General features: G+C 47.8%; 2 protein-coding genes, 1 non-coding gene and 1 pseudogene across 3 annotated transcripts in view; 2 read left to right on the top strand and 2 right to left on the bottom strand.

The window, feature by feature from the left end:
- LOC131922225 (rho GTPase-activating protein 20-like) overlaps positions 1-2,826 on the bottom strand; it is a 36,353-nt gene extending 33,527 nt beyond the window's left edge. The window contains exon 1 of the mRNA XM_059276994.1: positions 2,715-2,826. The gene's annotated coding sequence lies outside the window, so the exon portion shown is untranslated. The remainder of the gene's footprint in view (positions 1-2,714) is intronic.
- Positions 1,808-19,235, bottom strand: LOC131922292 (serine/arginine repetitive matrix protein 1-like; annotated as a pseudogene).
- Positions 3,649-3,755, top strand: LOC131923003 (U6 spliceosomal RNA). Its single transcript, XR_009382461.1, has one exon. It is a non-coding gene; the product is annotated as a U6 spliceosomal RNA (small nuclear RNA).
- On the top strand, positions 19,234-25,673 carry Map6d1 (MAP6 domain containing 1). The gene is made up of 3 exons (XM_059277719.1): positions 19,234-19,613; positions 24,279-24,396; positions 25,006-25,673. The coding sequence occupies exons 1-3, from the start codon at positions 19,234-19,236 to the stop codon at positions 25,081-25,083; spliced, it is 576 nt and encodes a 191-aa protein (XP_059133702.1). The 3' UTR covers positions 25,084-25,673.
- The last annotated feature ends 448 nt before the right edge of the window (positions 25,674-26,121 follow it).

Raw genomic sequence — 26,121 nt, 5'->3', positions numbered from 1 at the left:
GTTTCCTCTCAGAGGCTGAGGGTAAGTCCATAATGCTGAAAACACCATTGACTTCAGACACAAATTCAGAAGACTTAATCAGGATCTGACCTGAAATATTGCTTCCTCTGCTTTAACTTTTACAGTACCAGACATACCCCACAAAAGGGCCAGAGTGGTACTCATATACTGTGGCAAACAGCAGCTGTCTAGTTTGACTGAAGGCCAAAATAATTCAGATTTAGCTTCATGAAAATTCAAGTAAATGAGGATGTTTGGAAAAGCTATTCCTATCTTAGCTAAAGTTCAAATTTTTGAAACTGGCATTTGTGGTGATGTTGTGTTTTCCAAAATATTGTGCACGCTAATAAACTTATCTGGGGTCAGAGAACAGGACAGCCACAATATTAAACATAGAGGATAGGCAGTGGTGGCACACGCCTTTAATCCTAGCATTCCAGAAGCAGAAATCCCTCAGGATCTCTGTGAGTTCAAGGCCACATTGGAAACAGCCAGGCATGGTGACACACGCCTTTAATCCCAGGGAATGATGGCTGATAGCAGAAAGGTATATAAGGCGTGAAGACCAGGAACTAGAAGCATTTGGCCTGGTTAAGCTTTTAGGCTTCTAGCAGCAGTTCAGCTGAGATTCATTCTGGATGAGGACACAGAGGCTTCCAGTCTGAGGAAACAGGATCAGCTGAGGAACTGGCAAGGTGAGGAAGCTGTGTCTCTCTGATCTTCCAGCATTCACCCCAATAACTGGCCTCAGGTTTGATTTTATTAATAAGACCTTCTAAGATTCCTGCTACAGGCATTAACAATAATAAATGTTGGAAACACTAAAACGTTTCTGAAAATCAGAAAGTTCTTTTATGTTTGCCTGAGATCTGACCACTATCCAGTTGGCCTTCATGCTCGTATTGGGTGAAATAACCAAGGTCAACAAAGCATAAATCCTCTTCCCTAACTTCCCTAACTTGGAGAGACGCATTCATTTACAACCACTTTTCTCCCGTGTATCCCAGAACCTCTGCGTAGTGGTATTTGCTCCGCCCGTGACCTATACAGTCCAAAGAGGAGGTGCTACCAGCTGTTGTACGTGACCTCTTGTAAGGGGTTGGAGAAGAGTCACATGCCCTTCTCCCTGCTCCTGCTTGTGAGGTGGATTCACTTCTGTTCTGTAATCGTGAGTGTATTTCCTCAATTTATATCTTAATAAATTCTGTTGCCCATTTAATAGACTCATGTAAATTGATTGTAATAAGTGGCACCCACGTGGCAAAAAGACCTCACACTCCCTGTAGCTTCTGCCCGCAGCCTCTGTGGCGCGCAGCGGCAGCAGGTTGGCTCAGAGGCTGTGCGCTCACTGCAGGTCAACCACGCCAACACCTCCAGAGCCACTCCTCTGGCCCCTGACAGTGTGAAGCCTCCTTTCTTGAGGGGACTAGCAGTGAACTTCATTAAAATAATTTACTATTCATGAGGGGTGTGCTGTGTGGAGAATAAGTTTCCATGATCTGGAGGAAAGAAGGCAGAATACTTCCTGAGTCCACCCGCCTATCATAAGGATCAGAAATGTTTTTTGTTTGGTTTTTTGTTTTGTTTTGTTTTTAACTCTTTCACAACTGAGACTTTATTGGTTGAGTACACAGACATTTCAATTCTTAAAACATGGACCCAAATGCTAAGAGTCATACATTGTGTTCACATACCCAAAAGAGCCACGTGTTGTTTCTCTTTGAACTTAGTCCATTGATGTTCCATCCTAAGCTTGGCAAGTTTTCCCTAAGACCTCACATAACAATCAAATGCTCACAATCCTTAATTCCACTGACTCACAATTTTATGCCACATACAGTACATATTCAAAATTTCAATCTTTCACAGCACATTATCACAATTGTTAGGAAAATGGACTGCCGTGACCAGAGACAGTTCTGACAGGGCAAGGACCGAGGAGTGGTTTTTAGGATACAGTTCTACTAGAAACACGAGACCAGAAATAACTGAAAATATTCCAGACACAAATGCACGGCCAAGACTCCAAGTATGCTTTGTGTTGTAGGATATAAAACTAGCCCCCTCTACGGAATGTTATGGTGACCCCCAAGACAGTCACAGCCTCTCCTGATTCAGTATCCTGCTCTTTTCTGGTTGTACCAAAAAATAAACAACCAGCAAGTGATTTAACCTCTTAAAAAAATCATTTACACTTAAAAAATGGGATGAGGCAGGACTTCCACCTTTTAAAAATGTTTCTAGAGCTACTAAAAAACTCGCATTTACAACATAGTTGATAAAAATATTCCTCTGGATTGTACAAGAAGGGGGGCGGGGACACCGACAGACGCGATGGATGGTTAGTCGGGCTTGGCTTCTTCTCTTCCACTTCAGAGGCTGGACTCCGGTTCTCAGTCTCTCCATGTTCTGCAGGCACATCTGTGGTCTGCTGGGCAGCCACTTCAGCCTGTTTGACCTTCGCTCCCCTCTTCCCTTGGTTTACTTTTTTGTCTGATGACTTATCCTTTCCAGTGACCTTCTTCGGCTTCGCGTCCACCTTGGCAGGGCGAGCTTGGCCCACAACCTCCGGATCGTCGCTTGGGCTCCGCCTTCGCCGCTCCACCTTCGCCGCTCACCTTCCTCTTGGGCGTTGTGGCGGCGGTGGGTGGGAGGCTCGTGAGTGGCCGAACCTGTCACGGAGCTACACCCAGAAATAGTTCTTAAGAGAATACCTTTTCAGTGAAGCCTTGAGTGGAGAGCCTTTCAATAGACTTAAACTTCTCTTTATCCTTGGCACTAGACACCGAAGATGGCTAGAGCAGTTGGCAGACCAACCACTGAGACCTGAGGATTCTACAGTAGTCATGGTGACTGACCATTGTGATGTCATGATTGCAAGGCTTAGCCGGGGAGGGGAGGGAGAGTGGGGGGGGAGTGGTGCACACCTTCAATCCCATCACTCGGGAGGCAGAGGCAGGCAGATCTCTGTGAGTTCAAGGCCAGCCTGGGCTACAGAGTCAGTTCCCGGATAGGCTCCAAAGTTACGCAGAGAAACCCTGTCTCAAAAAACAAACAAACAAAAGATTGCAAGACTTATGTCATAAGTGACAAAATGACACACAGATTTACTTTCCATCCATATATTAGCTTTTACTAATTATTTTTGAGATACTATTAGATTCCTAGTCCTAAATTCTGTACCCCAAACCTCTATGCCCTCTCATGACCGTATATCCTGAACTGTTATCAGTTGGTCACTGTTTTAGTGGCCAAAGGACAAGAGGCAATGCACTGTCTCATCAGTTTGGACTCTGATCAAGGCCAACCCAGTCATGTCACATCACTAAATGTCACATGGCAGGGGCATGTTTGAGAGAGAGAGGGTGAGACAGGAAGGAAGACAGAGTGACCAGGGACTGGTCTTGCTCTCTGAAAAAATCCTCATGCAAGGCCTGAGCAGGTTCTGGTACAAACAAGATGAATGCCTGCAGAGAGCTACAGCCTGCTTTTGGGGTGGCTGCACTACAAACCCTGTCTCTGGAAGCACAACTGCCTCTCAACATGGCCACATGGGGACTAATTGCCAACAGACCAGCCATTGGGGTAATAATCGTGTCCCTCACAGGAGAACGTTGTTAATTAACACTGGATAGAACTAAGATTATGGTGCTCACTTCGGCAGCACGTGTACTAAAATTGGAGCGATACAGAGAAGATTAGCATGGCCCCTGTGCAAGGACGACATGCAAATTTGTGAAGCATTCCATAGTTTTTTTAAAAAAAGAACTAAGATTAGGACATTTCTAGCTACTCTTTTTTTTTTTTTAAGATTTATTTACTTATTATGTATACAGTGTTTCTGTTTGCATGTATCCCTGCAGGCCAGAAGAGGGCACCATTACAGATGGTTGTGAGGCCATCATATAGGTGCTGGGAATTGAACTCAGGACCTCTGGAAGAACAGCCAGTGTTCTTAACCTCTGAGCCATCTCTCCAGCCCTAGGACATTTCTACTTCTACGATTGCAGCCACAATTGCCAACCCATGACAGCTATCGTCTGAATTCCTGGGAATCACTTTCTTCATTCCTCATGTCTAGAATACTGTCTGTTGATGAATGCTGTAAAATCATAAGAAGGGCCTTTTTATTTTATTCTACTCGTCATGGGGGGGCATGGAGTTGTCTGGGTCAGGAGGTGGGGAGGATCCGGTAGGAGTAGGAGGAGGTAAAATGTGATCACAGTATATTGTATTAATAAATTTTTTAATCTTAGCACTTGGGAGGCAGAGGCAGGCAGATCTTTGAGTTTGAGGCCAGCCTGATCTACAGAGCGAGTTCTAGAACAGCCCAGTCTGTACAGGGAAACTCTGTCTCAAGGAACTATCTCTTCAATCACTTGGATATTTTCTCAAAATGTTGTTCAACTGTTAATTTCACCCTGTGTGGTCGTTATTTTTATTGGTAATTTAATTATGTCTAGAATCATCTATGAGACCAGACTCCATGCACAACTGTGAGGAATGATCTCAACTAGGTTAGGCTCTGCCCATGCCTATGAGAAATACATGGATTAAGTTGAGACGTGAAGAACCACACCCACACTGGGCTGCACCATGCCTTGTCCATGGTTTCAGGAATGCAGGCAAAGGAGAAAGCTCACTGGGTGTCAGCATTCAGTGTTCTCAGCTTCTTTCCTGAGTAAGCCACTTGATCAGCCCCCTCAAGTCCTAACAACGGAACTTGCCCATGGTGATGTCCTCCGCCCTCACACGGAGTCAAATAAATCTGTGCTCATGTAGCAACATGCTAGAGTATTGTTTCACCACAGCTATGGCAGACACTTGACGCAAAGACAGACACTGTTGTGGTAAACCCAAACAAGTGGGTCTCGGGTTCCTGGGACTATTTTGTATGTTGTGAAAGAGAATGTGGAGAATTTGGGTAAGAAAAGCCCTAGCGTGTTGGAAGCAGAAATTCATGGGCTATGCTCTCTTGTGAGCTTGGAAGACATGAATGCTGAGAGACCTTGGAGGTCAAGCTCATGAAGAACATGGACTCCATCGGGAACTGGTTCGGGTGCTATTTGTGTGATAGTCTAGGAAGGAATCTGGGGGCATTTACCGTTGTCATAAGAACTAAAGTCAAACTGAGTCTGAAGCCCATGTACTATTTTTCCCCAGTGGAAATCTCAATATGGTTTTTGTGGGATGACATACCCTAAAACTACATAGTGCACCTCTCTGGGCTTGTTTAATTTATTGCCCAAACCCCGAGAGTCATCTGAGCATGGCCATTCCTGGTTCTCTGCATCTGGAATGGAGATTTATTGGGAGCAGCATCTTCCAGTTCTAGCTCCTAAAACTTCCTTCCATGGAACATTGTGTTCTTAAACGGCCCAGTAAGCCTCATTGAGCCTTGAGGTTTGTGCCTAGTCGTAATTTCTTATGCCATGTTCAGTTGATATCCCTGGGAGGCCTGCTCTTTTTTTTTTTTTTTTTTTTTTTTTTAAGGAGAATGGAGGAGGAGTGAGTTTGGAGAAGAGCAGAGTGGAGGGAGGGGAAAACTGCAGTTGGGATGCAATGTATGAGAGAAGAATAAAAATAACAACAATAACAAACAAACAATAAAACCAAAACAGTCGAAAGTTTTCAAATCAATTGCTTTCCCACAATTTGTTATCACACTAGCAGAAGAAGAAACAAAGATGCCCCATGTTCCGGGAATGAAGAAATTGATGGTTTCTCAAGGACTTAGTATAAGTTCTTACACTGTCAAAGACAGCAGAATGTTTCGATTAGGCTTCCATGTAGTTTACGTATGCTGCCCTCTGGTGGTAGCTCTCAATGCTGTCTAATCCTGGAAAATCGGTCTGTGAAATTACTGCTCACACAAGAATCTTTCCTATCCAGTGGTTCCCTGTGACACTTCAATGATTGTGCTTGAACTGATGGAAACAATTTCGATCACTTATGTTTTGAGGCTCAAGGCCCCCTATTCATGTATAGGGCCTTATCTTCCTTAGATATGTCATTCACATATTTGTGAGTATTTATGGCTTGTCCTCTACGCAGTGATGGGACAAGTACCAGAGATGTAATGATTTCAAGCTATTTTCTTGATTTTTTTTACATAAATGTTTATGCCATGAATAGTTTGTTTGATAAGGAGAATGATTTTAAAACATTTCTGTTGTAACTTTTCTTTCTTAAAACAAATTTCCTAGACATTGAATGATGGAAAGAAGGAATATTTAATGAAAAAGAATTGGATGACATTACAAAAAAAGTAGTTCCTACCATTTTGGCAATAATTCTGTGATGATTAACATCAAATTGACAGAATCTGGAATCACCAAAGAAGTAAGGCTCTAGGCAGAGCTGTGAGTGATTAGTTTGTTTAAGTTAAGTTAGCTTTTGCCCATGGCTGTGAGGTATTATCATGGTTGGGTTAATAGAAGTTGGAATATCCACCTGAAAATTCTCAGCATCCATGCCCTGGGCTTGGTCCCTGGACTCCTAACAAATGAACAAGTTGCCTGAGTACTAACATTCATCTTCCTACTTATGCAATGAGATCAGAAAGATCCTACCACCATGATGTCTCCGACATAATGGGCTGTTCCCTGGGACTATGCACCAAATGTATCATTCTCTCTTCAGTAGTTTTTGCTTCAAGAACTATGTCAACAGTCATTTAAAATGGTTACCAAGAGAATGTGTTAAGGGGAGTGAGTGAAGAATGCCTATGATGCTGAGACTGTCTGAGTTTGAATTATCAACTCTGACACGTTCCAAACAACAGCTCTCCATAATGATGGCGCCCTCCTCTCCCCTGCCTTTGTACTTAGCTGGTCTTGTGTTGTCTTTCAAGCTACTGCTGCCATTTTCTACAAACTTGGTCATGGGAGACGAGCTCTAACCACTGAGACTTTAGAAAAACTGAAGTGAGCAGAGGACGGAGAGCAATGAGGTATCCCGACACTGGAAACATTCCCGCTCTCACAAGGAAAGCTGGGCTACTGTGTTGTATGAAAAGGAACAAATGATGAGACCATCCAACCAACTGTTATGTAAGTAACTCCGACTTGAGCTGCCAGGTGAGACCAGAGGAACTGTCACACACTGCACCCTCCAAAGGCCTAGTCAAGAACACATTTGAAACTATGAAATCCAACTATAGAATAATATTTATTATAACAACAAATAAACGTGTGATACAATGCAAAATTTAATAAATGTAAGACGTGAAAAACTATATTATAATATGGTAAGAATGAAGGACAGAAGAAATGTTTTGTAACAAGATTTTTCTGGAATATGGAAAGTCAGGGGAGGAAGGGTGCACAGAACTGGAACGAGCTGGGACCTCAAAGATGCTCACACAAGGCTCAAGTCAAATCATCACAGAGACCCATCTAGGTTCACTGTGGCTGTGTTCAATTTCGTGTTGAAGAATTCTCATATTTCTGGGCAATACCAGAAGATTGAAACAAAATTTGTCAAATTCTGTAAGTGTTTTTGAATGATGGTTTTCAGTGCAATAATGGAGAAGAATGGGAAAGAGGAGCCAGGTGTAGTTCTGGGGACTCTGGTCTCCAAGTACTGAGAAAATCACAGGCAGGAAACTAGCTTGCCCAGTCTGGATGCAGCTTCAGTGATCATCCTCCGGTAGTCGGTTCTGGAGGACACATTGATGCTTGGGTCAGTAGGGTGTTCTGTACTCACTGATGAATAAAACATAAATATGTCATATTGATATAAACTTTCTTAGAGTATAGATTTTTCTTAACTCAGATAAAATGGATTTTTCTGAAGATTTCCTGGGAGCAGTGAGGAAAAGATTATCAAGCCAAGGAATGTCAAGATTATAAATCTTTGTTGATTAAGTGTGTTCTAGCCTCTTTTTTATTTTTCACAGATTTGTGGTAGTAAATCTTGTCTGTTTTAATCCATTTGGTAATGCTAATCTTTTGATAAGATAGCATCCATCATTGAGACATAAAATCAATAATGTTATTGTTGAAGTAACTGCACAATAATAATACAGCTCATAGAAACTGGAACATGGCTTTGTCCTTCATGGTCCTGGGTGTTAAGTCAAGTCATTGTTTTTAATGAACGAAAGAAAGAAAGAAAGAAAGAAAGAAAGAAAGAAAGAAAGAAAGAAAGAAAGAAAGAAAGAAAGAGGAAGGAAGGAAGGAAGGAAGGAAGGAAGGAAGGAAGGAAGGAAGGAAGGAAGGAAGAAAAAGCAGGCAAACAAGCATTTCTTAGAACCCAGGTACCCTGTTTGTGTCATGGACGATGGGGAAGAAAGAGATACAATAGGCAGTGTGCCGGGCTCCTCATACAGGCTTTCCGTGGAGCACACTCCATATACTTGCACAGTTTCCATTTACAGTGTCGTCTGAAATGATTGCCCACACTGTCTTAACAGGGTGCCTACTCATGCTATTTTGATGGCATCGGCAACTCTGTGAAATTAGGGATCGGATGCCATCCTTGGGGGCCGTTCTTCGTGAAGAGGACTAGAGGCATCGTTATCCTTGGGACAGGCCTTGCACTCTGACAGCCGCTGTTGTCATGCCTGGCAGCCTACAGACCACCAAAGTCAGTAGATTATTCAGGGGACCTGGAGCTCTCCCAGTGTTACTGCAACTCTGTGAGCTATCCTTAGAGAATGTCCTGATGTCGACTCCAAACACTTCAGACAGTCTTCAAGGAGAAATTGTACCAGAGAAATCTGAAACACCAAAGGGCAAACATACATCAGGCTTTGTCATTCAGCACAACTAAAAAAAAAATCCCATATGACATCTCAGTTTTGAAATGAAGAAAAATCTCCAGAATTATGAGATAAATGTGTTTTATATGGAAAGATATGATCCTGATTATTCCTATGAAAGACTAAGTTATTTTCAAGAGTATGGAGAGCATGTGTTTAATAATACAATAAGTAGAATGCAATTCAATAAGAAGGAACAGTTTCAATATTCTCACTGTGATGGCTAATTTTATGTGTGTATGTGTGTGTGTGTGTGTGTCTGTCTGTCTGTCTGTCTGTGCACATGGGTGCATGTGCCCATTAAAGCCAAATCAGGGCATCTGATGTCCTAGAGATGGAGTTGCAGGCAGGTGTGAGCCTCTAGACTTGAAATGCAGGGTGTCAAACTTGGTTCCTCTGCGGGAGTGTGTGCTCTTCACTGTGAGCTGTGTCTCCAGTCTTTGTGGACATTCATAATTCACATCCGGCAAACACACACACACACACACACACACACACACACACACACACACACACACACACAGAGGTGTGGATGCATTGGATGTTTCCAGAAACTCTCAAACAAGGATGGAAGAGTTCCCTTGAACCTGGGTACACGATCCCATTGGTGCATGTTCCAGATTGAATAAGAGGAGGAGAGGAAAGAACATGATGAAAATATATTGTCTGAAAACATGTTTTAGCCGGGCGGTGGTGGAACATGTTTTTAACCCTAGCATTTGGGGGCAGAGACAGGCAGATCTCTGTGAGTTCAAGCCAGCCTGGTCTACATAGAGAGCTCCGAGACAGTCAGGACTACATAGGGAGCCCCTCTCTCAAAAAAACTAGAAGAAAGATTGAGCTACGAAAGCATGTAAGCACCCAGGCACGGTGGTACATGAGGCAGAGGCAGGATGATCTCTGATTTCGAGGTCAGCTTGGTCTACAGAGCCAGTTCCAGGACATCCAGGGCTACACGGAGAAACCCTGTCTCCAAAAACAACAACAAAACAAACAAAAAGAAAAAAAGAAAGAAAAGAGAAAATATTTTAATAAAAAGGGAAAAGGATTGAAAACACAGAGACCTCCTAAGCACCAGCTTGAATCTGTTTGCTCTGAGACTGCAAACACATGTTGTTACGGTTGTCTCCGTGTGGACCGCTGCTTCTCGGTTCTACATCTAATTCAAAGGATGTGTTTTTGAGAAGAACATAACAACTGCAAAGAGACAAAGAAACGGCTCCAGATCAAAGTGACAGTGACGAGCTGACCAAGAGGGGCATTGCTCCACTGGAGCTTCCCTTTGTGGGATTCAAGGAAAAGAGGCGTGGGTTTGGAAAAGAGCAGAGTGACGCCACTGAAGTTCTGATTGACAGCTGATTGGACTGGGTAAGCCATTCCTCATCACACAAGTCTCTACCAAGAATACATGTGATTTCATGTGTCAGTTAGTAACTAGGCGGTTCTCAGGAAGTGGACACTCCGAGGACTATTGTCTCAGTGCACTTTCAATTAGTCCTGGCTGGATTGGCCTTTTCATTCTCATACCTGGACATAAAACGGAACATTTTCAATAGACATTGTCTACAACAGAGGAATTGTTAATAGTTGGGGCAGAAAAACTTATTGCATTGCTTAGGGTCCAGTGAACATGAAAGCTGATGCAGGTAGGAATCTTGGGTTGCCAACAGCCCAATTAGTCCAGTAGTCTGCCCAGGTGACTGAGCTCTTCTCTGTGCTTTCGTACCTCGTTGTGAGCAGAGCGCCTCAGCTTCATCACCACGTGTTCCCTCCCTAGGGGCTGTATCCCCAGAAACTACTGGCTGAAAGACACCCTTGCTCCCTGAACTTTGTTTTCTCCTGTATATTGTCTCAAAACAAGAACAGTAGCTAATGAGTCTGCATTGCTATAATAGAGTTTTTAAATTAAAAATAGTTGTTGGTTCTTTGAGGATTTAGTATATGCCTTGATTGCAGAAACACTTCATCTATCTTCCCATTTCTGCCACCCTTACTCAACCCTCCAGCTTTGTGTCCATTTTAAAAACACTCATCAGGACCTTCTCGTACTGCCCAAACAGCCTTGGATGTGCAGTGTTTATGATTTTTAAGTTGAAGATGGACAGTGTCTAATTCAGGCTGGTAAAGCATTTACTACGAAACATCAAAATCCAGTTCTTCGGTGAAGTGCTTAAACTTTACCAGCGAAGCATTCCCTACTCCTTGGTGAGGGGAGGGGGCTGTCTCACTGCGGTCCCTCCAGGTGACCGTGTGCCTCGACCTCTACGTCAGCCTGGGGAGAGTGGTCATCTCACCACGCGGTTTGTAAGGACTCGGGGATGGTCTCTAGTACTGACTCGCTTTCTTTTTCCAGAAGCAAGGATTAAAAAGTGTGCAGTTTAGTTGTTAGGTCCTACAGGAGGTCCGTGTGTTCGTGGCCTTTGCTGGCCTGGAAGTCACCATGTAGCCCAGGCTGGCTTTGAGCTCACAGAGATCAGCCTGCACCTGCCTCCTCAGTGTAGGGATCAGAGGCGTGCGCCTCCACAACCATCCAGGCTCAGGTTTGAACACCGGGTTCTCAGTTGGTGGTGCTGTTTGGTGAGGTTTAGGGGGTGGCCTTGTTGGAAGAAGTACGTCACTGGAGGCAGGCTTTAAGATTTAAAGACGTGTGACATTTCCGGTTTGTTCTCTCTGCGTCTTGTTTTCAGTTCCAAGTGTGAGTTCCAAGCTCTCAGCTTGCTGCTCCAGCTGCCATGCCTGCCTGCTGCCGGGCCTCCACCGTGCAGAGATGGGCTCCTTCCTCTGGAGCTCTAAGCCCATATAACCCTTCCTGCTGTCAGCTGCCTTGGTCATGGCGTTTCTTCACAGCAATAGAAAAGTAACCAATCCACACACGCACGTCCACATAAATAAAAATAAATCTTAAAAACTGAAGGTTATATACACTATCAGGACAGATTTTAAACTTGCCTAAAATATCTCACTGTGCTAGATTTGGCCCTTACGGGTTCCCAGACACTGGTTTAAGCCTATGACTGGGTGCTTCTGAAAACCTGGACAGCAGATCCCCAGATCAACTTACAGAGAGGTGGACTGACCCCATGGAAAGTGTTTCTCATGACACCAGTAAGGATTGCCGGCGTTCAGCCTTCACCCGGACAGAGAAGGCTTCTTAAGACCAACAGACAGCCAAAGAAATCAGAGGTTTAAAGCTGTCTTTAAGGACACAGTGGTGTCTGTGTCCTCACTAATAACAGGGCTTTGTCCCATCCAGGACAGTGACTGTGAGGTCCATGCTCCAATGTCAGGAAAGGAAGAGGATCATGGGAAGTGGAAGGGTTTATGAGGAGGCAGGAACCAGTACATAAGACACTCTGGCCTAAAGCTGCCGGGTAACCCTCTGGGCAGGCAGCTGCCAGCAGGCATTCAGGCATAATCCAGCACACACATGCTTGTACACAAGCCTACACACACACACACACACACACACACACACACACACACACACACACACAGAGAGAGAGAGAGAAAGAGAGAGAGAGAGAGAGAGAAAGAGAGAGAGGGAGGCAGATTCAGGCTGTCCTGGAACTTGCTCTGTAGACCAGGCTGGCTTTGAACTCACAGAGATCCGCCTGGCTCTGCTTCCTGAGTGCTGGGATTAAAGGCATGCGCCACCACCACCCGGCCCCATGTGACTTTTAATATTTATTATTTTTATAATAATATATTTTAATATTTATTTATTTGTATTTTGTTATGTGTACGTGCCAGTGTGTGTGCCTATGCACTGTGTATAAAAAGGAGCCCCCAGAAGTCAAACGAGGGCATCAGAGTCCTGGAGTCACCGGGGCTCATGAGATGTCACGTGGATACTGGGAACAAAACTCGGGTATTCTGCAAGAACAGCAAATGCTTCTAACTACAGAACCACCTCTTCATCCCCTGCAAAGACGGCTTTAAATGTCTGCTGAGCAGACCCTTTTACTGTGCTTGTGGGAGTTTATGCTTCCCTGAGCCTACAAAATGAAACTGTATCTCAGGGTTTAAAAAGCTTGTGACCGACTTTGATATCACTAACTGGGGACTTATGAATAGAAACAAAGGGGGGAACGTCTACCTTGGGATTAGCAAGTCCCTTGCTTTTCACGGGGATGTGTTGAGAATTATCTAAATCTGGTAGGGAGAAAGAATGCGACGTCTGGCGTCCCAGCTGTGGGCCATCTGAGGCAGCCCCGTGGGTAGCTCCTGCTGTGTGGTCAGATGAAGTGACTTACTCTTTTGTGCCTATGCAGAGCACAGAATCACAGCCTGGGAAGACTCACAGTGTACCTGCCCCCAAAGGCCTGCCTGATCCAAAGAGTGAGAACGCGTAGGGCAGTGTCCTCCCCGACCTGTGAGGATAAGGTGCACCTGTCTCTATGATGCTCTTTGTAATGCCGCTCGCTGATGGCCGGACTTCTGAACACTAAGTGGAATGCTGCCGGGTGTGATGCTGTACACTTTTTTTTTTTTTTGTTATCTTTTTTTTTTTAATTTTTATTTTGCAATACAATTCAGTTCTACATATCAGCCACAGATTCCCTTGTTCTCCCCCCTCCCGCCCCCCTTACCTTCCCCCCAGCCCGCCCCCCATTCCAATCTCCTCCAGGGCAAAGCCTTCCCCACAGACTGAGATCAACCTGGTGGACTCAGTCCAGGTAGGTCCAGTCCCCTCCTCCCATGCCGAGGAATGAGATCTACATGAACAGCCTGGACATGAGTGGGGGTAGTGAAGGGCGAGGGTCAAGGGAAAGAGAGCTTGGGTGAGTGGGAGATCCCAGCTGGATCAACAACAGAGAGGGAGAACAAGGAATAGGAGACCATGGTAAATGAAGACCACATGAGAATAGGAAGAAACAAAGTGCTAGAGAGGCCCACAGAAATCCACAAAGATACCCCCACAACAGACTGCTGGCAATGGTCGAGAGACAGTCCGAACTGACCTACTCTGGTGATGGGATGACCAAACACCCTAATTGTCGTGCTAGAAACCTCATCCAACTACTGAGGGATCTGGATGCAGAGATCCATGACTAGGCCCCAGGTGGATCTCTGGGAGTCCAATTAGCGAGAATGAGGAGGGTTTATATGAGCGAGAATTGTTGAGACCAAGGTCGGATAAAGCACAGAGACAAATAGCCAAACAAACGGATGCTGTACACTTTTAACCTCAGCACTTGGGAAGCCAAGACAGGTCAATCCCTATGAGTTTGAAGCTAGGCAAGGATACATAGCAAGATCTTGTCTTAAAAAACAAAACAAAACAAAACAAAACAAAACAAAACAAAACAAAACAAAAAACCCACCAAACAGCCAAGCAAAACAATGCTCTGTTCATGGCCTTTTCTGCTCTGTGAAAGCCTTAAATGCAGTACCCCAGGCTTCTGGGGCACCAGACAGGAACTAGGGCAAGGCAGAGAAGCAGTATTGGAAAACAGGACCACACGTTATTTATTACCGACATGTAAATGTGGGTGGAAAAATTCGAAGAGATGTGTTGTTTTAACTTGTCAGACAAGGCTCAGTTGGAAAAGAGAAAAACCAAAACCAAACAGTTCATGAGATTGTCTCTGTAGTCATAAAGAAGAGGGAGGCTGGGCCCCAAGCATTGCTGGCCTTGGGGAAACCTTCCCAACTTCCCCATCCGTGGACACAACTATCTGTTGCTCTATATGCTGTGCTCTCATGTCCACAGCTTTGGGCCCAAGAATCCCACTAGGTTTAAGGAGGGGAACAACCATCTGGATCCCCAGGGGCAAGATGTCAGCTCTATGTGAATGGGAAACAGCTCCTATGACTAATATCAGTGGGGGATGATAAGGACACTGTGTAGTCTATGTTATCAGGGTTTGGGTGTTTTAGCCTTTTTTTATTATTGGGGAGCGAGTACACATTCTATGACACACATGGAAGGTCAGAAGACAACTTGTGGGAATCAGTTCTCTCTTTCCAGCATGTGGGTCTCAGCAATCTGGCTCAGGTCATTGGGCTTGGTGGCAGGAACCGTCATCCACTGGGCCATCTCACTGGCCCCATGTTCTGTAAGAGTGCGTTTTTACTTACTTTTGTAGGGAGGAAAAGGGGTGCTTTATAAGACCACATTTTGGATTGAGGAGATGAGTCAGGGGGTAAGACTGCATGCGTGCTCTGACAGTGTGAGGAGGGAGTTCTAGTCCCTCCACCCACGTAGACAGCTGGACCTGGCTGTGCACGTCTGTAGCCTAAGCCTTGTTCAAGAGCTGGAAGATGACAGGTGGGTGCTGACAGCCGCTGGCAGGTAGCACGTGCATCGTGGAAGTTCCTTAGCACATGCACATTGCTGTTTGCTCCAAGTCAACGTTAATCGCGATATTCTCCAACTGGCACTGAGAAGGGATACAAGACTCAGTGGTGTGACACTTCCCCCCAGCACACGCGCACACACACACACACACACACACAGAGTGGTGGAGGAGGCTTCGACAATGAAGGAACATAGGACCAAAGGGACAAGACTGAGCTTTGAAGGCCGATTTTGCCCTGAGTAAAACAGTTTAAACATTAAGCGAGTTCTGTGATGCTCAGGATGGATCCTTCGAAGTTCAGCACTAGAGTGTTGAGAAGGCCATGTTCGCCACAGATATCCTGGAGGCTACAGTCTCATGCTGCCCACACAAGCCTACATGAGGCCAGTCGGGGCTCCTCTCCTAACCTCACACTGTGGGTATTCAGCACCCGTAGCTTGGCCTCTCTGCTGAGGTTCAATCTCTGCCTCCAAGACCATTTTCTCCCTGGGTGCTACTTGGCTGTGCTGTTCCCGAAGGGAAGGGTCCCCTGGCTACTGACTCACATCCCTCTACACTCATTTCTTAACAGGAACCTCGTGGCTCCTGGTGTGGTGTGGGTCTTCTGAGCTCCAGACATCCTGTGCCCTCATCTAGTCAATGTGTCTGCTGAGGCATGGTGATAGTTACAGGTTCTGGGGCTCCACTGCAGTGCACCCCAGCACTGCTGGCCAAGGAAGTGAGGTCATCCGAAGCAGAGGCCTCAGAGCTCTGCAAGGCTTCCATCTCTGTTGGCTGGAGAGGCGGCTCAGTGGTTAAGACTGCTGACTGCTCTTCCTGAGGACCTGGTTTAGGTTCCAGCACCCACATGGTGGCTCACAGCTGTCTATAATTCCAGTTCCAGGGGCTCCAACAACCTCCTGACCTCCTCTGGCACTACACACATGTGGCACACACACACACACACACACACACATGTGGCACACACACACACACACACACACGTAAAATACTCATATACATAAAACAAATAAAAATTCCATCTGTCAAACACTTTACACTTTATTGGTTGTGTGGGAGGCATCCACATCATATGTGTGGAGGTCAGAAGAGAATTTGTAAGGGCTGGCTCTCTCCTTTCCCCACATGGGGCCTGGGGCTCAAATTCAAGCTATATCAGGCTTGGTAGCAAGTGCCTTCACCATCCAAGGGCCATCTTGCCATCCCAGATTCCCCTGCCTTTGTTTCTTACTCCTAGATCCCAGCCCTTCCTCTTCACTCCTCGAGCCAAGGCGGTCCCTAATCTCTCTGGTCCCAGACTACTTCTCCAGCTGGCACTGAAAATGTCATACTGCTCCATGTGACTGACAGAGTGCCAGAAATACAAGTCATCCCCTACTGTCACCTAGGAAAAATTTAACTCCTTGTGTGTCTGTCAAGGCCAGCTCTGCTCTGGCCTCTGCTATCCCTCCACCCTTCCCCGACTCCTCCCCAGGCCCAGCCTTCCTCCCTTGGACAGGTGAGCCTAGCCTTAACCCTCCCGTTCATAGCATCTGGGCTAACATTTCTCTCATCCGGCACACTGAATCTTGAGGGTACTCAACATCGGCCCTAGCAAGTTTGATGAATGAACAAGTAAAGTGGTCTATGGAGGTAGCTCAGGGATGCACAAAGTCCTGAGTTCAATCTCTGGCACTGAAAAACATAATTTAAAAGATGTGTGTGTGTGTGTGTGTGTGTGTGTGTGTGTGTGTGTGTGTGTGTTTTGACACGATCTTAGGTAGCCTAGGTGGGCCTTGAACTTGCTTCTGATCCCCATTTCCACCTCTCACGTACTGAGGTTATAGACACGCACCACTAATTCCCAGCATTATCTTTTCTGTAAAACTATTTATTTTAAAAGTTCGATTTAAAATGTTTTCCGTGGCTGGAGAGATGGCTCTGTTGGTAAGGGCACTTGCTACCCCGGCAGAGGACTCTGATTTAGTTCCCATCATTCGCACGGTAGCTCATAACCAGCTCTAAGTCCAGTCTGGGGGACCTGACTCCCTCTTCTGGCCTCTGCACATGGTGTACATATATGCATGCACTCAAACACATACAATAAACACATCTTTCAGATATTTTATTGCATCTGCTTGTTTACCTTGCCTTTGTATGTAGGTGCATGCACCATAATTCACCCAGAGGTCACCGGACAATGTGGGGAGTCAGTACTCCTTTTGTCTTGTGGGTCCTCAGGACTGAACTCAGGAAGCTGGGCTTAGTGGAAAATGTCTTTACCCACCGAGTCCTCTCTCTGGCCATGAACCAGGATTTTAACGGACATGACCTAGAAGTTAGGTAGTCCCGACACTACACCTCTCCTCTCCAGACTCTCACCCAGCTTGTAAACAATATTTTATCTTCTGAAAAGAGAGAGAGAGAGAGAGAGAGAGAGAGAGAGAGAGAGAGAGAGAGAGAGAAGGAGGAAGAAAGAAAGAAAGAAAGAAAGAAAGAAAGAAAGAAAGAAAGAAAGAAAGGATTCTTCTTTTCCTGCTGGGAAAGTATTTTGGATGTACACAAAATGTTCCTCCAGAAAAATGATCTTATTTGATTAAAGGATCGTTCCTTCCCTGCAATGAAATAGTGTATTGTAAACAAACAAACAAACAAAACACCCCCCTAACACCCCATGCTCAGCCTGCCCCTGGTATGATGTGATTTCTTCCTTTTTACTTTAAAAAAAAAAACCTTTGCTCTTGCCCTTCGGTGGTGGTGGTGCACGCCTTTAATCCCAGCAGTTGGGGCGCAGAGGCAGAAGGATTTCTGTAAGTTTGAAGCCAGCCTGGTCTACAGAGCGAGTTCCAGGACAGCCAGGGCTGTTAAACAGAGAAACCCTGTCTAAAAACAAACAAACAAAACAAAACAAACAAAAACAAAAACAAAAACCCTACCCTGCCCTGCTTCCATACCAGGAGCTTTTCTGACTCTCGATCAGCCTGCTAATCAAGGGACTCACTAGACCCTTCATTGGCTTGGGAAGAGCGGTGGTCTGTAGCTTTCTCCCGTGGATTATTTCATTACTACTAACCTTCATCTTCCAGGTTGACTAACCCAGGGCCCAGCTCCCAGTTCACAGTCAGTTTGCTCTAGGTGAGAAGAAATACTTTTGGGGTCCCCGTGAATGCACCTTTGGCAAAAGGCTTTCCGAGCTCCAGGCTTAACTTTTGTCAATATGGGACCCTAGGCAGGCTTGGGCTGTTAAACTGGCAGTGGCATGCCACTTCCATCTTTAGGGAGATGAGCTGACCAACTGGCGGGGCGGAGCAGTCCCCTGAGATGGATCCCTTCCAAGTTCAGCCAGAAGTTCCGTCTAACTAACACAGCTTGTGTGCAGACCTGATACACTCAGAAAGCCTTTCCAGGACAGCTGGGTGTTGTCTCTGGGTTAAACTGATCTTCAGCTTGGAATACAGCACTCAATGTACAGCAGGGGAGGGAGTTTGGGGGTTTCAGAAACCAGACAGAGGCCGATTGGAAGCTAATGGCAGTTCTTTTTTTTTTTGTTTTGTTTTGTTTTTTGTTTTTGGTTTTTTCGAGACAGGGTTTCTCTGTGTAGCTTTGCGCCTTTCCTGGAACTCACTTGATAGCCCAGGCTGGCCTCGAACTCACAAAGATCCACCTGCCTCTGCCTCCCGAGTGCTGGGATTAAAGGCGTGCGCCACCCCTGCCCGGCAACTAATGGCAGTTCTTAAAGAAAACTAGATTGGTTGTCCTACACTGATTCAAGGGGTGACTCAAACGTGTTTTTCGGGAAACATGGCCCCAAGTCTTCTCTGCATCACCCTCATTGTCGTCCCCCCCCCCACACTTCTACCCTGGGTGACCGAGGAGTCAGTCCCCCAGCACAGCTTAGCTCTGCTCCGCAGCCACCCGTGTCCACAGTCCCCAACAGAGTCCTCTGTTCCTGCCACCTGAGCCCAGCTGCAGGCGGCGTGACGGCGAAGAACAGCCTCCCTCCGGCCTCGCCCTCTGCGGAACCCGGGTCTGATTTAGGAGATCACATTCGGGGGATTTAGGGGTTCAACCACCCGAGGCCGCGGGCAGTTTGGGACTGCCGGGAGGCCGGGCTCGCGGGGCGCCCGGCGGCGCGGGGGCATCGGGCGGGCGGGCGCGCGCGGCGGCGCGGGCGCGTGGCCGAGCGGCATGGCGTGGCCCTGCATCAGCCGGCTGTGCTGCCTGGCCCGGCGCTGGAACCAGCTGGACCGCTCGGACGTAGCGGTGCCGCTGACTCTGCACGGCTACTCGGACCCCGGGAGCGAGAGGCCGGGCGCCGACTGCACCGCCTCGCGCGGGAGCCCGGCTGTCGCCGGCGCGCCGGAGCCCAGCCGCGCCGTGCCGCTCACCCAGTACCAGCGCGACTTCGGCGTGCGGACCGCGCGCGCGGGGACCCGGGATGCGGCGCCGGAGCGCGTGCCCGGGCCGGGCGGCCGCAGGGGCCAGTCTTCGGCGCCCCCCGCCCGGCAGGTCTACGTGCTGCCCGTCGGGGACGCGGACGCAGCTGCGGTAGCGACCACGTCTTATAGGTGGGTCTCTGGCTGTGGCGGGGGAGCGCTTTAATCTCGACCGGTGGTGGGAGGCAACTGAGTCCCAAAGCGGGGTGGGGGAGGGGACGGCAAGTAGCCTGGATACCACAGGGTCTGAAGAGTGGCAAAGGAGCCTCTTGGTCATCTCTTTGGTCTTCTGACACTGCTGGCGTGGCCTTGCCTTCTCTACTGCTCCCTACCCCGGGATCCAAGGTGAATGGCACCTCAAAAGGAGTCCTCTTCCCCCCCCCCCCTCCCCCGCTCCCTCCTCCTTTCCTCCCAAGATTGCTGCCCTTTAACTTGGGTCGGGTGAGCGCAGAGGGCTGTGCACAGGCCAGCTGCCCCCTACCCCCACCCCAGTGCCCAGGGCCAGTGCCCAGGGCCAGTGCACGCTCTGATCAAGATCCCACTGCACAAAGATCCTTTGCTCCCTTAGCAGCTCAGCTTTGGACAACTGAGGACTTCCTGCATCCTCTTTCTACTCAGAAGAGTAATGCATGCTCATAGTGAGAAAATTAGAAATGACAAAAATAACAGATACCGCCTTAACACCCTCACGCCACCCCTCCCAGACAGATGGATCTTTTCTAATGGTTAATGTACAATGAATGCATACATACTCGGTTTCTTCCATGGTACCATTCTTGCTGTCACGATGTTTAAAATCTTTCATATGTATGACAGAGACAGAGACAGACAGACAGACACAGACACACACACACAGATTGAGAGAGAGAGAGAGAGAGAGAGAGAGAGAGAGAGAGAGAGAGAGAGATCGTGTTGCCAGCTTGTGCCTGGTGTTCACCCTCTGAACCATCTCTGACACACATTACTTTTTTTTTTTTAAACCTGATGTGATGTTTGACCATAAACAGATAATTCTGAATGTTAATAACTGCTGTATGTTAGCCTTTTCTTAGGCATACTGCTATATATCCCGATTATTTTTTTGTCTCAGTTGGGATCCCTAGTTTAGAACTATTTAAACCACTACCACTACCTTTGTTACAGGTGTTTACTTTTAGGAATTTTGTCGTTTAGATTCCTTGACGGTAGGATGGAAACTTGGGACTAAAAGGTACATGGGGGCTGGAGAGGTGTCTCACCGATTAAGAGAGCACACTGCTCTTACAGAGGCTGGGGGTTCAGTTCCAGCGCTCCGGCCAGGCATCTTACAATGGCTGGTAAATCCAGCTTCAAGGAGAGCTGGCACCTCTGGCACCTGGGGCATCCACACTCACTGCACATACCCACACACAGATGCACACACATGTACATAACTAAAAATCAAGTTTAAAACAGATGATGGCACACGGGGCACATGTAGAGGTCACAGCCCCACTGTCCTAACAATCGGGATGCACTAGTTATGGGGCTGTTGTAGGATGGAGTACTGTGAAGCATTCCAAGTACAGATCTCAAATGTATACAAGCCAAAGAAGCAAAGCTCAGGACAGGTTCCCCCTAAAGGCCACGCTCTTTAAGGTACTTAACGGGAGTGCGTCGTGCAGGGCAGGCCTTGCGCTCTCTGACTCAAGCTTAGCTGTCAAAGTTGAATGAGGTTGCTGGCGGCCAGACAGACAGGGCCTTCTGCTCTCAAGCCCTCGCTGGGGTCGTGGACAGAACTGACTGCTGATGTTGGGAACCTGAATCCACAGCCGGAGAGGTCTCACTGGTTCACGGTTCTTCCGCGGTCCTAGGTGTGTGGCACCTTGCAAGGGCTTGAGATTCTGGGGTCAAACAATTGGTGGGGCTTACAGAGAAAGGAAGGAAGCCATCCTCCACAACCAGAGAGCAGCTCGGGGATGCTGGTGCAAGCCCCTCTTCACGGGGAACATTCCAGGAAAGGCTGGTTAGGAGAGGCTAACCCACATGGAGCGCAGGGCAGGCCTGAATGTCCTTCAGGGTCCTCCAAGCGCTGTTGGTAGCAAGGTGCTAGCTGTTGTCTCCACTCGGCACACATGGCTCCACTCCCCCAGGCCTGTTATTGCTGTCCCTCTACACAGAAGCTGGGGTTACGGGCCATCGTAAGATGCCTGGCCGGAGCACTGGAATGGAGCTGGTGGAGCGAGAGCGCGTGGCTCCGGACGGCACAGAAAGGAGTGGGACTCGGCACCCGTTTCGTGGTCCCCACAGGCTCTCATTCTTTAACATGCTTTAGACAGCTGGTCTTGGGCCATCTCCTTGGAGCCAGTTTCTCAAAGCCAGCCGTGGAAAAGCACTGACAGATGGGGGCTTGTCTTTCCAAGTGTAACTCTCCCTTTGGAACCTTTTCCTTCCCCGGAGAGCTGGAATAGCACGAGCCTGGCTGCCAGTCCTCACTCCCCGCAAAGCCCAGGAGCACTGCTGATTTTCCCCAGCACCGAATCGTCTGGCCTCTGGGACCCTCAGACCAGGCTGGAGTAATCCCATCCTGCCTTCCATCTTCTAAGATGTACTTCATCCAAGAAAATTGCTATAGGCATTCAGAAAACAGATCCAGGGACCCTGAAGATACCCGAGCAAGTCTGTGGTCACTCCTGATCATAAGTGGCATGGACCCTCTAGGCCTCTGTCTCTCCCTGCTAACTGGTCCTGCTTCACTTGGCTTCTGGTCTCCTTGAAAGGACTGATCTGCACTGTTTGTCTGGCCAGATGGGCATAGGAGCTCTATATAGCCAGCTTGGAGCTCTCAACTGGCTAGCTCCTCCCAGAGACTTGTCTTGCTTCCATAGTTCCTTCTAGGCTGGTCAGGTCTATGAAAGATGTGCTAAAAAAAAAAAAAAAAAGGACCCATGCACACAGTTTTAATTCCAAGACCTGGGAAGCAGAGGCAAGTGGATCTTTGTGAGTTCAAGGCCAGCTCTGCTCTGCATAGCAAGTTCCGGGCCAGCTAAGGCTACATATTGAGGACTTGTTTCAAAAAAACAAAACAAAACAAAGAAACAAACAAAAAAAAATGTGGCTGATGATTTTTCAGAAGGAGCATAGTGCGGTTTGTATTTTTTCTTATCTTGGTGTAAGCCATAGTGCACCTTTCTCCTCCATGAGTAGCTGGGCTCTGATGAGTCCACTTCTGTCCCTGCTCTGTTCCATCACAAGCACTCTGCGGGAGCACCTCCTGCGACCACCCCAGGGACTGCTCTAGGTTCTTCCCACTTTGAGTCCCCTGTTGCCACCTCCGGGCAGCTGACAGGCTGCCTGGTACAGAGCTCAGGGAGAGTTGGGGACAGAAGGGCATGCTCAGGAGGCCCTGCCTTCCCGGGAGGAAGAGAACAGCGTATGATTTAGACAGCTGGTCTTCGGACCCTTGATGCTTCAGACGCAGAAATTATCTGACAGGCTCTGGCTCAGCTCTTCCTTACACCCAAGACTCCAGTGTTGGCCACAGCGGACACCAGCTCCCCTTGCCCATGCCATCTGCCTGCCCAGCGAGGCAAGCCTCTGATGCTGCCAAGAAAAGACTTCTTTGTTGACATCAGGGCATGAGCTGGGCCAGCGCAGGGGGAGGGCCTAGCACAGGCAGGCACTGGCCCTGGCTGGGTGAGCCCTCCGCCTGTGGTCGGGGTGGGGGGAACTGCATTCCTGAGGTTACCATTTAGTAGAGACAAGGACAAGATTAAGAGATCTGGCTGACTCCAGGAATAGAGGGATTGAGCCTTTTCAGTGAGAGGAATGGGGTTAGGTTAGTCTGTCCTTTCCCTCTAGGGAAATGGCTCATGGGAGCTCAGACTGCAGACCAGCTTGGAGGCTTTTTTTTTTTGGAGATTGTTACTGTAATTGATTCTTTTAAAAACACATTTTTATGAGATTTTGTTTTATTCTTTAAAATCATGTGTATTTGTGTCTGTGCACGTGAGTGCAGGTACCTGCCAGGCCGAGAGGGGCGACAGGTCCCCTGGAGCTTGAGTGCCTGGTGGTTGTGAGACTCCTAAGGTGGGTGCTGGGCACTCAACTACCATCCTTCACCAGAGGAGTATACACACAACTGCTAAGTCATCCCACAGCCCCATGATTTTCCTTCATTTTTTTTTTAATTTGTTGTGTGTATGTACATGCATGTGCACACATCACCACACACACGTGAAGGTCAGAAGACCTGTGGGAGTTGGTTCTTTACTTCCACCATATGGGTCCTGGGAATTAAACTCAGGTCATCAGGTATGGCTGAGCCTTCTCTTCCAAAATGTAAGCAGATGTACCTTTGCTGTGCTGGGCACTGTCTAAGATGGCATTTCTTCATGCCGTAAGTGGGCATGCAGGAGGTGACAGCCTTCACTGGCTCTGGACCCCCTCATAAGAGGCCTGGCATCCAGAAGGGTAGCCTCAGGTCTCAGAGGGGCTTTGGGTACTGGTGCTTGTCTGTCTCTAAGGCAAGTGTGCGTGTGCCAAATGCTGCCTGATGTTCCCCTGCATGAGAATTTCCCGCCACTGCTGTCCCCAGCCTACGTGGCTGAGGTTTCTTGGTGGAGCGTTCAGAATGGTAGGGCTGGTTAGCTCAGAGCTACCTTACTGAGCTGGCCCATCTGCCTGGAGCACCTGGTGCTCTGGTCCTGCTCGTGCAGGAGAATAAAGGATCATCAGGAACTGAGGCAGGACCAGCAGTGATCAGGGCCTGGTCTTTTAAGAAGCTGGGCCCAGGGAATGACAGACCCTGTGCCAGGTTTTGATTGCATTCTGTTGCAGGCAGGAATTCCAAGCGTGGACTGGAGTGAAGCCCTCAAGATCCACAAAGGCAAGATCTGCCAGAGTCATCACAACTCACAGCTCTGGGTGGGATCCCAGCCCTGGGGCCGGCTTCCAGGTTAGCCTGAGGGTGGCGCCTCTAGGGCAGAGAAGACACTTGTTCTCCGGGATAGGGTCAGATTTTGGTGGCATGCAATGGCATGATGGTTCAGGACAGCAGTGCCCAACCAACTGTACCCACCAACAGAAAAGCTACTCAGTCGCTGGCTAGGTGGCTTCTCTGGCACTGCCCTCTCTGGTGAGCAGCGTCTGTCTGCCTCCCAAGCCCCAGCATGCCCCCCTGACCTGGCTAGTGACTTTCAAGGGTGGCAGTGTAGCTCAGTGGTAGATTGCATGCCCAGCATACACAAAGCCCCTGAGTTCCAGCCTCAGCACAGCCCTGCTCTCTGCAAAAATACTAAACCCTAAGTGACCTAGGCATAGCTCTGTGGTACAACAAAGGCATGCCACATGTGAGGTTTGGGGTTCCCTCCCAGGACTGCAGGGCTGGTTAGCATCTTTACCCCAACTAAAGGGCAAAGGGAGCTCATGTTCCCTGTGTGACCCACCACAGTAGTGACAAAACTCACTTGGCTAACTCCCACTGCCAAGGAATTCTTTTCTCAGAGCCAGGGGTTGGGGCGGGTAGAGGAAAGAGCCCACTGATGTGGCCACACTTCTTTTTTAGGTTCCAGAGGTGAGGAAATTCACACCCAATCCCTCAGCCATCTTTCAGACATCAGCTCCCCGGACTCTCAATGTGTGACCAGTGGAGACCAGTGGAGATCGTGGCTGCTGGGAACGCTGATGGACACCTCCAGACCTCCCCGAAGGGGGCCTGGCTTGGTCCTTTGCTGACTGGAGCAGCATGGCTGTCAGCCCCGGCTGTGGTGTGGAGTGGAGGCAGGCGAGCGGACCACCACCAGCCACACTCAGCCTCTCCCACCCTCCTCCTCAACGGGGAAGGAGACTTGAACTTTTAAATTGCCATTTGGCACCCTTCAATTTTTACATCTGAGGATCAATCCAGCTGTGACCTGAACTGCTCCATACTGAGACATCTATCAAGTCCTGGACAGACCAGCTACCCACTTTGGATGGTTTCCCCAGATGCATGTTAATTCTATTCGATAGCCTGTGGTAGGCCCAGACAGTTTTCTCATCTCTTTCTGCAGTGGCCCACATACTTACATCAAGAAATCTTATCCAGGCAGTGGTGGGCACATACCTTTAACCCCAGTGGGTGCAGAGGCAGGCAGATCTCTGTGATCTTGAGGACAGCATGGTCTAGAGTTAGTTCCATGACAGCCAGGGCTACACAGAGAAAACCTGTCTCAACACACACACACACACTCACACACAAAAAAACAACTAAGGTTGTCAGAACTGATGCCTTCAATGCCAGCACTTTAGAGGCAGAGGCAGGAGGATCTCTATGTTTATGAGCTCAATGCCAGCCTGGTCTACATAGAGGGACCCTGTTTCAAAACAATAACAAAACCTTAAGTTTAAATATGTATAAAACCACCTGCATATGACTCTCATGGTGGTGCTATTTATCCAAGTAGAAATCCCATATATATATGGAATACACACACACACACACACACACACACACACACACACACACACACACCAGTGGTGATATCTATCCAGGGAGATCATCCACATGTTTTCAATTTATAAGGTAATTTCTTTATAGCCAGGATGATCATGTTTCAGAGAAACAATTCCCACAGGATGAGTGACATGTTGACAGCATGAATGGCATTCACCCCATGTTTCTAGAGGCTGAGCCCTGTCC

This window comes from Peromyscus eremicus, chromosome 12, assembly GCF_949786415.1.
Source record: "Peromyscus eremicus chromosome 12, PerEre_H2_v1, whole genome shotgun sequence".
Lineage (NCBI taxonomy): Eukaryota > Metazoa > Chordata > Mammalia > Rodentia > Cricetidae > Peromyscus > Peromyscus eremicus.
Note: the sequence above shows the minus strand (reverse complement) of the source record. Positions and strands in the feature narration are given on the sequence as shown.

Bases quoted from the DNA above. Each gene is read 5' to 3' on its own strand.
- Map6d1 (XM_059277719.1), top strand. From the start codon at position 19,234: ATGGCGTGGCCCTGCATCAGCCGGCTGTGCTGCCTGGCCCGGCGCTGG. The intron at 19,614-24,278 runs GTGGGTCTCTGG...ATTCTGTTGCAG, and splicing joins GTAGCGACCACGTCTTATAG to GCAGGAATTCCAAGCGTGGA. The intron at 24,397-25,005 runs GTTAGCCTGAGG...CTTCTTTTTTAG, and splicing joins GCCCTGGGGCCGGCTTCCAG to GTTCCAGAGGTGAGGAAATT.